The 14,370-nt window shown below is 39.3% G+C and overlaps 1 protein-coding gene across 1 annotated transcript in view; it reads right to left on the minus strand.

The window, feature by feature from the left end:
• LOC116294679 (uncharacterized) overlaps positions 1–14,370 on the minus strand; it is a 41,073-nt gene that overhangs the window by 19,457 nt on the left and 7,246 nt on the right. The window contains exons 7-20 of the mRNA XM_089036788.1: positions 13,921–14,157; positions 13,072–13,305; positions 12,056–12,358; positions 10,898–11,305; positions 9,315–9,743; positions 8,512–8,795; positions 7,915–8,035; positions 6,958–7,188; positions 5,857–6,122; positions 5,347–5,503; positions 5,146–5,256; positions 3,233–3,442; positions 1,435–2,142; positions 346–464 (exon numbers count right to left, since the gene is read on the minus strand). Coding sequence (XP_088892914.1) covers positions 346–464; positions 1,435–2,142; positions 3,233–3,442; positions 5,146–5,256; positions 5,347–5,503; positions 5,857–6,122; positions 6,958–7,188; positions 7,915–8,035; positions 8,512–8,795; positions 9,315–9,743; positions 10,898–11,305; positions 12,056–12,358; positions 13,072–13,305; positions 13,921–14,157 — 3,818 coding nt within the window. The remainder of the gene's footprint in view (positions 1–345; positions 465–1,434; positions 2,143–3,232; positions 3,443–5,145; positions 5,257–5,346; positions 5,504–5,856; positions 6,123–6,957; positions 7,189–7,914; positions 8,036–8,511; positions 8,796–9,314; positions 9,744–10,897; positions 11,306–12,055; positions 12,359–13,071; positions 13,306–13,920; positions 14,158–14,370) is intronic.

The raw sequence follows: 14,370 nt of genomic DNA on the forward strand, positions 1-14,370 counted from the left end.
TGTACGACGCACCAGAATGTTCACATTTTTATTCTTCGTATTTTTCCCCATTAAATCTTGTCTTCTTGCTTCAAAACTTCCCAAAACTAAATTAAAGGAATATATCACAAATGTTTGAGTAAAAGATGAAGTAAATCTTCTCTAAAAGTCAGAAAAGAGAAGTTTGATATGTGAGAGGAGGGCCAAATTCTTGTATCTTCAAATGTGGTAGCAAAATTCCTAGTTTGGATATCTGAACACTCTGGACTATGATTGTAGTTTTATACGTTTCATCTCCCTTATAAGTTTCTGCAGGTTGCACGCTTTATAGTTTTCATACTCTAAAGCTATATTATTTTTCCTTACATTTTTCAACAAGCTTGTTGTTATTCTTCGATAAATATCGCTTTCCCTGTTTAGTAGATTGTCATTCCAGCTTTCACTCGTCAGTACGAAACTTGCATTCAAATGAAGATTCTCACCTCCTGGAAACACAAAACCAAAATTAGCTTTATGCACTTGCAACCAGCATCAATTAGCTTGATTGTGTCATTTGACTCCAACTGGCTACCAGAACCCTAGTACACTTTCTTTTGTTCAGTTATCTTACTCACAAGATTAATACCTTTCTCAGTTGAGTTTGGCGCGAAAAAAGTTTTGTTACGAAGTTTTGTCGATTAAATGTACATGTTGTTTACAGTGCGACTACTATAATCGGGGCCACTTACACATCGAGAACCAATCAAATTGTAGAATAAAAACAATACATTACAACTTTGGGTAGTGGAGACAATCAGAAAGCAGCAGAAAATAATAGCTCTTCAACATATCTTTTTATTCGCACGAGAAAATGACGATGGCTAGATATCTAGACGTTATCAGTGTCAAATTACAATTCTCGTGCTTTCTGCTGCTTTCTGATTAGCTCCACTATCCAAATTTGGAATGTATTGTTTTCCTTTTACATTTTACATTTTAATAGGATTCTCTAGTCTAAGTGGATAAGGGTTCTGGTAGGCAGTGGGAGTAGTTGCATAGATAACTTATAATAAATCATCATAGCCACGCTTTATTCCCGGTAAAGTTTGACTACATTTAAATACATACTTCTATAGAAGGCTTTTTGCTGCCAAACGAGCAAGGGAGTATTCAAAATTAATAAATGATGGGAAGGGAGGCTAAGGGGATTTATTTTGAAATATTTTCATTTTGGGGTGACCCCACTCAAACATTACATATTTTTCAGTAACTCCCTCGCCTCCAATCTTTAGTCTTTCATTAGATGCTAATAATATCATAAATAACAAAAAAAGTTTGAAATCAACCCCCCCCCCCCCCCCCCCCCACCACCTCAATGTTACCGGAGACAATGGATTGCCCCCTTCTCCAAACCCTCCAAAACCCACCCTCACAAATAGATTATGAACGCTCTTTATAACAAAAATTCCAAATTACCTTTATAGTAGTTGTACACGTTGGATAAGCTGTTCAAGTAAGTTTCCGCATTCAAGACAATAACGATGTCGTCTATCGAGGCATAAGGTGCACCAACATCACTTTGACCAATAGTGAAGTAATCATTCGAAACACTCTTGTAGCTTTGTTTCTCACACCCTTTCCAGATGACAGTCGCATTCTTCGTACTATTGATGTAAACTTCGGGGATGTCAACGTTGTTTCTGTTGTGGTAAACAACGGCCAAGTGTGTCCATATTCCTCTAGCAACCTCTACCACTTTTGTGCAGCGATTTTTGGAATGAATGACACTAACCGCAACATGAGGAAATGACGAATTGATTTGGTAAATCACAAAACCTCTGTCTTGCCCGTCGACAGATGTCGAGAAAAATACTTGATTTCCACCGTTTCGAGGGGAAAAGTAGTATTTTATCCATAACGAAATGGCGAGGCCGTTGGGGCATTCCCCTCTGGGATGAAAAAAACAGCTGTCGTTTATAGTCGAACTGAGAGGAAATTTTATGGCGTCTCCCGTTCCGTTAAGCAATAATGCACCATCTATAACTCCTCTCACAGGTTGTCCGTTGTATACGTTTGAACTCCACTGGTCATTGTTCAAGTCTTTCAAGTCGTTCGGATGATCCAATGGCCAGTAGATGATTGATAAATACTCCACTATTCTATCGTAAATCAGTTTGGGAAATTCTGTGTGTTTAGATAGATAAAAAAGTTTATTTTCAAAAAGCGACCTCAGTCCAGAGGAGGATCCACTACTATCCCACAATGCATTGCGAGTGAGATCTAACGTTTTGCTATTTAAACAGCTAAAATTAACATTTTCGAAACTGAAAAATCAATCGTGTTCAACCCCCTTTTACGTTTCTGCTCTCACTCGTTTGTATAAACAAAATTCGGTTTTTTTTTGTTTTTCATGTTTTTTCTCTTCGTTTTTACGTCATTTATTTTTAACTGGATGAATTTAAATTCAGGGGGATATCGTCTGACCAATGACGGCGCGCGAAAATTTATCAGTTGGGTTATAATTTCTAATAATTTTTTGCACAGGGCAGAACTTTATGAAATCTCTATATTTATACAAGGAGTTTTATGACACCATTCACCTTCGACAAGGTCTTCTGTACATGTTATCGTGTTAAAATTTGCTTAAAATGCGATTGTTTAAAAAATACAAGAAAGATGTATCCCTTAATTAAGAATCACAAGACGTTTATAACTTGAGAACATAGAGTGCAAACAATTAATCCGTGAAACATTTATTACTAAATAGTACAAAATAGTGCTAATTAAACAACAGAGAACAATGGAATTTGCATGAAATTGTGCTATTTAGTATTACTAAAGTTTCACGGTTATATTGTTTGCACTCTATGAAAACAATCTTATTGCAAATCCATACAAAACAATCTAATTTTGCCACTTTGTTAATCAAATATTATTTATTCATTGATTTTTATGTGCAGATTCTCATGGAATTCACCTCTTTCGTAAGGACCGGTCATTATTGAGAGAGTAAGTGGAGGGGCCAACAATTTCAAGAAGAATAAGGGGCCCATATATATTTATGCAACTCGAAGTGTGTGCGTATGTAGGCTTGTTAATCCAGCGGGTGGAGGAGGGTGGAGGAGGGCGGGGGGTAAAAGATAACGCGCATCACAAAAGGGGGGGAGGAGCCAGGAAAAAGGTAAATGGAATACCTAATTTTGCACCAGCCTCTTCCACCACTAAACAACGACCGATCTCTTATGTTACGTCTTTATTAAAAGATCAAACGTACCAGCTTCGATGGCCATGAGTTCATCGTGTCTAGTTTCGTAATCCATGGAAAGTTTAGTGGTATTGTATCGTAGTCTATCGTCTGTCAAAGCATATTTTCCGTAACATCTCCATCGTTTGCCAACCGATATATTTTCTTTTAGATCATACCGTGCGTAGTATTCGGACTTCTTCAGAACCCTGCAGAATTTGTCTCGCTTATCTTGGAGATCTGAAAGTACAAGATAATTTCCTAGCATTAAATTAAAATTAACTAGCATTTATTTCATGTTCTTTCTGTTTCTGAGCTGCTCCTGAGTCCATTTCATGTACTATACACATTTTATTATCATTAACCGCCTTATTTCCTAGACATTTTCAAATAACCTTCCCTAATTAAAAATGACTGAACGGAAACGATAAGAGTCTTGACCTCGCTTGGTTGCAGTCAATATGGTTGGTTGGTTGGTGGGTTGGTTGGTGGGTTGGTTGGTAGTTGGTTGGTTGGTTGGTTGGTGGTTGGTTGGTGGGTTGGTTGGTGGTTGGGTTGGTGGTTGGTTGGGGGTGGTTGGTGGGTTGGTTGGTAGGTTGGTTGGTTGGTTGGTCGGTTGGTTGGTTGTAGGGTTGGTTGGTTGGGTTGGTTGGTTGGTATGTTGGTTGGTTGGTTGGTTTGGTTGGTTGGTTGGTGGGTTGGTTGGGTAGTGTTTGGTGGGCCCTTGGTTGTTGGTTGGTTGGTGGGTTTGGTGGTGGGTTGGTTGGTGAGTTTGGTTGGGGGTTGTTGGTGGGGTTGGTTGGTGGGTTGGTTGGTGATGGTTGGTTGGCTGGGTTGGTTGGTGGGCGGGATTGGTTGGTGTGGTTGGTTGGTGGGGTTAGGTTGGTGGGTGGTGGTAGGGTTGGTTGGGGGTTGGTTGGGTGCGTTGGGTGGGGTTGGTTGGGTGGGTTGGTTGGTGGGTTGGTTGGTGGGTTGGTTGGTGGGTTTGTTGGTGGTGGTTGGTTGGTGGGTTGGTTGGTGGGTTGGTTGGTGGGTTGGTTGGTGGGTTGGTTGGTGGGTTGGTTGGTGGGTTGGTTGGTGGGTTGGTTGGTGGGTTGGTTGGTGGGTTGGTTGGTGGGTTGGTTGGTGGGTTGGTTGGTGGGTTGGTTGGTGGGTTGGTTGGTGGGTTGGTTGGTGGGTTGGTTGGTGGGTGGTTGGTGGGTTGGTTGGTGGGTTGGTTGGTGGGTGGGTTGGTTGGTGGGTTGGTTGGTGGTTGGTTGGTTGGTTGGTTGGTTGGTGGTTGGTTTTGTGCCTTGGGTTGTTGGTTTGCAGGTTTGTCGGTGGTCTGTTTGGTTGGTTATATTGCTTGGTTGAATGGTTGATGATTTATTTAGTTAGTTGGCTTGAGAATAATTGGATTCGTTGGTTATAGCTGCTTGGTTGGTGCTATATGGTTGGTTGAGTTGCTGGGATGGCTCTGGAAATTCAAGGTCTGGTAATGTTTTTTTTGGTTTGTTGTTTGCATTGTAGGTGTTCTATTGGTGTCTTGCTGGTTAACCTGTTAAGAATTGGTTTCAATGGGTTGGCTGGATGGTTAGTGGTTGTGGTTAGTGGTTGTTTTATAGCGCTCGGGGGGGGGGGGGGGGGGTTTGAGGTCTTCAATATATGGACTATACGGGGATGATCCGCTGAAGAGGTTTTTTTTGTTGTTGTCATAAACAGGGTACCCCTTTCAGAATCCCAGCGGAACACCCCTACCCAAATTCTGGCGGAGTACCCCCCCACCCCCCTCCCGGCCGGGGCCCGGGGGGATTAGTGTGTGATTTGGTTGTGTTGGTTGAAATATCTCTTTCTTTGTGGTGTAGTTGGCTGTTTGGTTGGTTCATGCATGTGGCTTTCCATTTCTTAATTCATCGTTTCCTTCCTTGTTTTCATTTTGTTCTAGAACTGAAGCAAAGACTCACCTCTTCTTTCTAGACACAACTTATAGTCTCTGCGTCCAAGGTCACACACACATTTGTTCAGAACTTCATCACATCTCTCGCCTTTTAAACAGGGAGGGTCACACAAAGAGTCTGCAATGATAGCATAGTTACGTCTTGAGTATTACTTAAAATCAATATTTTTGAATACAATTATGGTTTTATTTTTCTGCCTTGTCTTACCTCCTACTATCAATACTTCGATGTCATCAGGCTGGAACTCGTTACTTCCCGTAAACACTTGATTACCAGGCAAAGCTTCATACAAATCACCTGGAGCATTAGAACATTTCTTGTCCGTTATACCGATGACCAGATCATAGAAACCAAATCTCATCCCCTTTTCCGTGAAGATAATAGCAGGACCTTTATCTGGACGAACATTAAGCTTACTTTTCGTTGCAGAAAGAGTATATAAAAATGATTTGGTTGATGGTATTGGACGGCGAAATCCTAAAAAAATAAACAAATTCACACAGTATGAAAAGAGATTTAGGTATTAGTATCAACAAACATAGTGTTTGGATCCGCTGCCTTACCGTAAACTTTGACTTCTCCAAGATTAAGAATTCCAAATCTTTTCATATGAACTGTGACGTATTTTCCATAGATAGCCGGTTTACAGTAAAATGTCCCACTGTCCTTATTTTTGAGCGAGTGTAATCCACCACACTTCGAAGAGTTATCGCTCACCCCTTGAAGCTGATTGCTAATTATAATCTCAAAGTCATAGAGCCTGTCTTGGAAAGACTTTTCCTGACGATTATAAATAGTCAATTTGAAAACAAAAATTGGATATTCGAGCTCAACCCTCCACCAGGGGTCCTGGGTATCTTCTGTTCGTGTGTAGGTCTTAATATCGCCATCAACTGCATGCTCTGGTCCACGGTTGTTTTTGGAATTTTTTTGTTCTGTCGGGCGTCCACTCGCGTAGTCTTTTGTTGATGATGCAAGAAATTCTAGGAAATTTGTAAAAATGTCATGGCTACGCGACGCTATAGCTGAGAGCAAAACACACATTACACGTGCAACAGTTTCCATGCATGCACAGTTAACCAATATAAAGCCAAAAAATGCAAAGTATACCAATAAAAAGGGAATGTCAACACACAGTACACAAATACAGTAAACACCATTGATGTACAATGTACGGGTGTACTGTGCATTGGTGTACACTATGGGTGTACTGTGCAATGGTGTACACTGTATGGGTGTACTGTGCATTGGTGTGCACTATGGCTGTACTGTGCAATGGTGTACACTGTAATGTGAATGTAGTGTGCGTTGGTGTACACTGTAAGGGTGTAATGTGCAATGGTGTACACTGTATGGGTGTACTGCGATTGGTGTACACTATGGGTGTTGTTTTTTTTTCTTTTGTTTTTTTTTTGTTTTTTTTGCATTGGTGTACACTGTAAGGTGAATGTAGTGTGCATTGGTGTGACATCATGGTACAGTACATTCACCCAGTATATTTACAGTACATTTATAGTGTACACCCAAGCACAATTAAATGACGAGCAAATAATATGGTTTTATAGGATACCCTCTATTCGCATTTGGTAAATACTGCGGGTTAGTGACTGCAGACTCTTGCAACCTTAATCGATTCACAAAAACAACTTTAATGTACAATTTGCCACTGGAAATAAGGTCATGGTGTCGAAATCCCAAAGTTTTTTAACGGTACAGTATACTAGTCTTTGGAGCGAGGACTGTTGGGTTAAGTTCTGTGCTACCATTGTTCAGATATACGTATACCATTAGCCGAAAGATATAGACTATTTTACTTACCATTAGTGCTCACATCAGAAAACCCTCCGAAGATTTTCGAAACATGCCTTAGTATGACAATAAATGGCCCTTTACTAAGACACTTATAATGGAAGGCACTGCTATTCCAGCCATCATTTATTGAATGGTAGCATGAGACCCATAGCTTATCTGAATATCCTGCTTGAGAAACAGCTGATAGAAGCCAGTCTTTATAACTGGGTATGTGTTGAATCATATTGGACATTATACCTATAGAAAATAGTTGAGATTAAATACAACCGATAACAGTTTTAAAGCTCATGGTGCGTAGCAAAGATGTAACATGAGCAACCATGGACTATGAGCATTACAGAAAGTGAAGCAGCAGCAGTAGCAGCAGCAGCAGCACTGCCAAAAACTATTGCAACAGCAGCACCAGGAAAATCAACAGCCACTGCTAATGAGAATAACAAAAGCTTGTTGCTGCAACCACAACGGTAATAGAAATGGCCACAGCAATATTAACAGTTTTAAGACACGTCAGCAGCATAAACAGTAAGAGCAGCAAGAAAAAGTAAAATGTAGTGGCATCAAAACAACAAAAACAGCAAAAGCAACAATTCAACGACCTGAAAGACGACATCAACATCAGTAACAGCTTTATCAGCAACAATCACAATGGCAACAAAAACAGCGTCATCTGCAATAGCAACAACAAAGGAAATGACAACAACAATGATAACAGTAACAGTAACAGTAGCAACAACAGAAGTAATAGGCTGTCCAGCTGTCACTTGACCATACCACATTTAACAAGAAAAGGAAATAAAGGAAAACAAAAGCATCTACCACAACAACAGCAGCAGGGACAGTGGGAACAAGACCGTTAGCAGCAGTAACACGAGTTTCGTAAAGATTATATCTTTTATTTACAGAAAACCTATTGCATGCATGCATGTCCATACAGCATTGCCATTTTTCTTCTCACTGCCCTACCTGACATTTGGTTAGAAGCGTGTATTGGATAAAATAAACACGAGTTTGAGGTTGATAAAGTGACATTATCCACAGCAATATATCCTCCATATTCCTTCCCCACTACGGCTTCGAAAATAATCTATGTTGAAAAAAATACTAGGAATCATGAACTGATATTTTAGATAGACGAAGAAGTATAATATCAACGTGAAGCTGTTTTATGATGAATACGGATGGTATTTACTCCTAGTGATATTGAGCCGCACGGCTTATGACGTCAGAGATGTTATTGACATGTCCTGGGCACTAGCTGTTCATTTATGTACATAAGTATAGTATTAGTACCCAAACTTTTTATTTCAAAGTGTAAAGGCAGTTATTCCAACGGGCGACAGCTTATTAATTTTTTAAAAGCACGTAATTTCAAAGTATGAAAACGATTTTTTACTTCCACTAAACTGCAACATGTTTAACTGCAAGAGACATTTCAAAGTGCAACAATTTCTAGATTCTGCAATCTGGGTAGACCCTTAAAATTAGGCCTACGTAATCTTTATCCATTTGGAACATCTTTGTCAAAAAGGGATTATCATAAAGAACAGACATAATACAGACCTGGAAAGCGGTTTCCTCCGAGATCGGTACTTGAGCGGTGCTCCAAGTATGATTAATACTCTTGTTATGACCCTGATCGCCGGCTAGTCTCCATAACAACGTCTTTTTTCCTAAGTAACCGCCGGAGTAGACATTAAGGCGTCCTGCTTCAGTTCCGTCGATAATGTAATGAAACGTTAAACAGTTTCTCACGCTGAGGACGAAGTCAGTGCGGTAATACACATTTTCTCCTTTGTATCTAGGATACGATGAATTGACTAGCCAGTACCCTGGGAATAGAAATCCTGAAAAAAAGACGCATTTCAAATCATTCAAGCTAGGTTATGATTGTTAGGATAAAGCAAGCAAACAGGCAAATAAACAAATAAAAATTAATGGATATGAATGAATGATTGGATTCATTCGCCTATTTGTTCAGTCATATCCAAACCATTCCTCTCGCTACTGGACTACTTCGACGATACGGCGGCCATCTTACCAGGGAGGGGGGAAGAGGGGGAAAAGGTCTTGACGGGTAAAGGTGATCGATGTGTTGCTACCTGCACGCCCCACAATGCCTTGCGATTCAGGATGACCACCGCATTGTCCATTTATCTATTGCACTAGCTACGGCTGTGTTGTTTTTTGTTGATCCCTTCAGCTAACTAGGAATATTCCAAAAAGGCTTTTTCTGAATTCGCCTGACTCCAACACGAATGGCTTGGAGTTGAAGTTGAACTTGATAAATACAGTAATGTTTAACGGTTATTGTTTTAAAATGTTGTCCGTTCAAGCGAATTCGGGAGGGCATTCCTCTAACTTACCTCTAACTTCTATTTCACACAAAAGAAGTGCAACACTCGATGAAGCCGTTTTGACGGCGAGTGAAACCTTTACTGCCCGACCTGCTGGATGATTATCACAATAAAACCGTCCATGTGTTCGCCAACCAATGTCATGAATACCGTGACAGTTACTTCTATTTTGTCCATCTGATACACTGATTCTTAGATTATAAAATTTATGGTATGGGATACCTCTCACGATAAAGATATCTGTGACTATATACTTTTGCACCAAGTTGATTTCCCACCATGGATCAAGGACTATTATTGAGTTGAGCCAGAAGCAAAAATAATGTAAACTTCCTCTGTGTCCTGAAAGGATTCTGTTATTTGCGTCAACATTGGTTGAGAACGACTTTAGTTCCTTTGATCGAGCAGCATTGAAAATTGCCACAGGCTTAAAAAAATCTGAAAATTAAGAAAATACATTATGCACCAATGCAAATCGAACTATGATGGCGACCAATTGAATAAATATTGTTCTGTACTTACTAGCGAATGACAAGCCTTGTAGTTTGTATAGTTGTGGAAATCGCACGATCTCGGAATTTACAGGTACGAGTAATGTTTTGAGAACTTTTAAAACATCACGAGTATCTATAAATTCCGAATTGTAAGAGAAGTTTGTGCGATTTTTTGTTTATATTACACTCAACGGGATAGAGCAACTTAATTGGGACTCTACAGAGTACAATTTGGGATTTAATTGTACTCCTTTTGTCCAATCAACTACTAAAACCAACTACTAAATTCTAATTTGATCTCTGGGCTTTCACTTAGTTTGGAGCCTAGCTCTGTTGTGATTATCTCACGCTGTGATACAACAGCTAAAGCTAGTAGATTTTTTTCAATAGGAATCGAGTAATTTTGTTGAGTGAATTGTAACTGTGGAACTGACAAAAGCGTTTTCACATGGCTATTCAGTCGCTAGTCATTATCAGTGCAGAATAGTTATTCAACTGAATTGGTCGTCATATTTAGATACTTATTCGACTATCTATTTGCTCGACATGCGACTTTAGTTGCAACATTGTTACAATGTGGATTATATATTCTTAACATTCTGATTTTACTCCTGATCCTGAATTTATATAAACTAACCTATTTAAAAAAAAAACGTTGTCGGTCAGAATCTTAAATGAGCGATCTAAGCTAAAACAGACTAAAATTCTCAACTCCAAGGCCATGCCTTGTAGACCAAGCTACAGGTAACTGCATGAATACGTTGGTCGCGGCTATGAATATATCAAAATTAATTTAAATCGTGTTACTTGGTCTCAGATTTGAGATTTTAATCTGCAACCGACAACGTTTAAGAAAAAAGGTGTATACCACTGGCATTCTTTATATAATTTTTTTTTACTTAGCCTTTATTTTTGTTCTTTCTGTATGTGTATTTCGTTTCTACTTGCAAGTATTTTCGTTCATTCATTTTTACTCCTATTTTGTTGGAGCCTAGCATTGTCCCCCGCAACCCGCCACCCGCCCCCCTCACCATCACCACCTTTACTTCAGATACTAAGTATACATTATTTTAATATTTTTTGCTGTGGTTTACGTACTTGTGTTCCAGTCAAATTGCTTTTCTATTTCTTTCTGAGTCAAATATGTATCGTACAACTGCAGATCTGTCAACTGAAAGTTCACAGAATTTGCTATATTTTGCTCCACCGCCCAGGCCGCACACCCCAAGGCAAAGATGTATGCAGTTTGACAGGTTACAGTTTGCTTATATGTTATACCAAAATCGGATATTGTGATGTTATCCTGTCTAAGGAGCAAACCATTCATTGTTGACCAAGTAACGGTGATACGAGACCATTTATTTGTAGTAAGAGCAGGCACAGAAAGAGTATATACTCGGTCTTTGATTGAGACAGTGAACTGATGCTCTTTCTTCTCGTTGTATATAAAGGAAACACCGCATGACTGCCCTCCGGCTGATAAGACGTATTTTGGAAGCTTTGGGACTGGAAAAAAGTGTAAAGTAATTAAAAACTCAGGTAAACAGGTCAAAGAAAGTTTACATAGAAATAGGAAAAGTAAAGAGTGAATGCAAAGTCTGTAATGTTTACCCATTTCAGACCAAATGAGAATGTTACTTTTGTTTTCATTTTATTATTTTCGTCAAGAAAAAACGCTTACTCATAACAAAAATTAACAACAACAGAAATAAGACAGGTTTATCGCCAATTGATATCGCCAAAGACCATAGCCAATTGCTGCGGGCCCAGGGAAATAATTATTCATGTCTCCTCATGTACAACCATTAAAAAAATAAAAGATATGACAATTGGTCTAAAATCATGAAAAAACCTCACGTCCAAGGTAAAGAGGTCTATCAAGCATTACTGTTTCAGAAAGATTAAGACGTTAGCTAAAACATTTTTTCCCGTTTTAGACGAGAAAAATGTCGGAAACGTAGGATTGGTTGCTAGCTTCTCAAGCGCCGCGTTAGAACTCAGTTATTTTATTATAAAGATTCATCTATCTACGCAATCCATGCCAATCTATGCCATTCCATACCGCTCCATCCATCAACCATTCAGCTAAGCTTGTCTGTTTATGTTTCTATGCATCCTTCCCATCTTCCTCTATCCATCCCTCTCTCCCTCCCTTCCTCTATCTCTCCCTCTCTCCCCACCTCTCTCCCCACCTCTCTCCCTCCCGCTTTCCATCCCTCTCTCTCCCTCTGTCCTTCTATTCATCCCTGCACTTACCTACATACTCAAATACCTCAATCTCATCAGGCACAAAATAATAACTTCCGGCAAGCAATTGCCGAGCACTTGCCGATACAATACAGGATATGTTTGGCAATTCATAAGCTTGACCCAAATCACTGAAAAACACATCTCCGAGGTAAAGGTCGTTCAGTCCAAAAACTGGGCCAGAAAAGTTGTTGCTTTGAGCTGCTTTAGATGTGAAGTCTGGTTTAATCTTGAGTTTAAATGGTGGACAACCCTCTGGATTGCTGAGGCTGAACAGAAAAGCAGACGCACTGCTCATGGCTTGATTTCCATCTGGAATAAATTTGTTAATTAATACGTCCATTATTAATTATTTCTTAATAATTATAAAAGAGATAAAATGTAAAATACATTTGCATTTTCCAGTGGGAATGAGGGAATGCCAACTAAAATAATTAAGGTGGCTTTGAACGTAATGGCAGTCAACGTTCAGACTTCTTGCATTCCTTGCATATCGAGAAATAAGATCACTTATTGTTACTCTGGGAATCGAGGGTGGCGTAGCGGTAGTATACTCGCCTCTCGCCTTTGAGGTCTCTGGTTCGATTTCTAGACCCGACATCATGTGTGAGTAAAGTTTGTTGGGTCTCACTCTTGATTCTAGGGTTTTTCTCTTCCTCCGCTAAACCTAACCAGCTAAATTTCGATCTGCGGGTTAGCAGTGCCCTAAGTGACCAGCACAGAGGTTGTTTCAAAATATCAATATAATTGGTCCCAAGGCAACCAAAGAGGATTATTTGAAATTCAAGTCTGCACAGCCCTTTTCGACCCCTTCACAGATCCCTGGGCCATCTTGAAAGACAACCTATGCATCGAAGCGAGAGTGATGGCGGTGACCTTGCAATGATAAGGACCTTTGGACTATTATTCGCATATCTCTATCATTGCAGGTCACCACTGTTGTCGCTTCGATGTACAGGTACGGTTACTTTTCAAGATTGCGCTAGAAACTGCAAAGGGAACTATTGTATTCAATTCTCACTCACCTCCCCAACTGCGATCAATGAAACCTCCAAATACATAATCCTTAACTTTGACAATAGTCAAAGTCTTAATTTTGTTGTCACAGTTCAAGTGAAAGGTCCTAGGGTCCCAGCCATGTTTGGAAGCGCGGTAACACAAAGACCATTTGGACCAACTTTCAACTACCGGTGACAACATCTCTTGTAGTTGCTTCTTTTGTTCTGTTCTTTCCTCGAGGATACGAGAGATGAAGTTTTCTAAAGATATATAGCGCAGAAGGAGTATAAAAAGACAATTTTTAATCATGACTGCCGTTGAATTTGCTCAAGTTTTTCCGTTTTCATGTCGTTTTTTTTTAAATCCAACTTTTGTATAAATTGGAATTCTGGAGACTCGCTCTGGGTGAAAAATCCAAGATGGTACCTTTTTGAAAGCCACAAAGTCCCATGCGAAAGATTCAGCAAGTCTCTTTGAGTTATAGATCAACTTTGAAAGGGCTTTATGGAGAATGAGTACGTACGATGTTAATGCATTTGTTAAATATTTTCTAGAACATAAGCTGGATTAAATATTAAAAAAAAACAAAAAAAAAACGAAAACAATGTTCAACATGTTTCAATGACAACGATGTTGATGAAAACGATGGGTTTTAACGATGATAATAATGATGACGATGATAACCAAGGATGATGAAAATAATAACGATAATGATGACATTAATGATGATGATGATAACGACAACGATACTGATGGTGATGTTGATGTTGAAAATGGTAACGATGATGATGCTGCTGCTGCTGATGATGATAAGTGATACTAAAAATACATGATGATGGTTATATAGGAATCTACTTCATTACAACTACTCTTACCCCCATGTTTTAGCCAGAAAGAAAGAGTAAATCCTTCAAGGCAGTTGGATGGGTTTGATAGACAATTGAAGTTGTTTCCTGTTAAGTCGATACAGCCTTTCTCGTCGCTACTGAACACGTTCAGATCGGTAGACACATTGCGGGTATCTGTGTGCTTCATAAAGGCATTGCTCGTCAATCGAGACACATCTTGAAACATCTTAGTCCCATTACGATCTAGATTCCATGTGCGGTCAACTACAATAAAATCATGAATTAAAACCTTTAATGTTGATTTTTACATTACTTGGGCGTAATATTTCGTATTAACAGATCACTTTTCATTCGTAGAATATTACTTTGTTTAATGGCTGCCCTTGAGAAGACGCTTAAAGATGGATACAACTCAAACACATTAATTATTATTAGTTTTTATTTATTTATATTTTACAACCATAATTCCCCGTACAG

This window comes from Actinia tenebrosa, unplaced genomic scaffold (assembly GCF_029948245.1).
Source record: "Actinia tenebrosa isolate PJP-AT-01 unplaced genomic scaffold, QUT_ActTen_1.0 PGA_scaffold4__44_contigs__length_22323623, whole genome shotgun sequence".
Lineage (NCBI taxonomy): Eukaryota > Metazoa > Cnidaria > Anthozoa > Actiniaria > Actiniidae > Actinia > Actinia tenebrosa.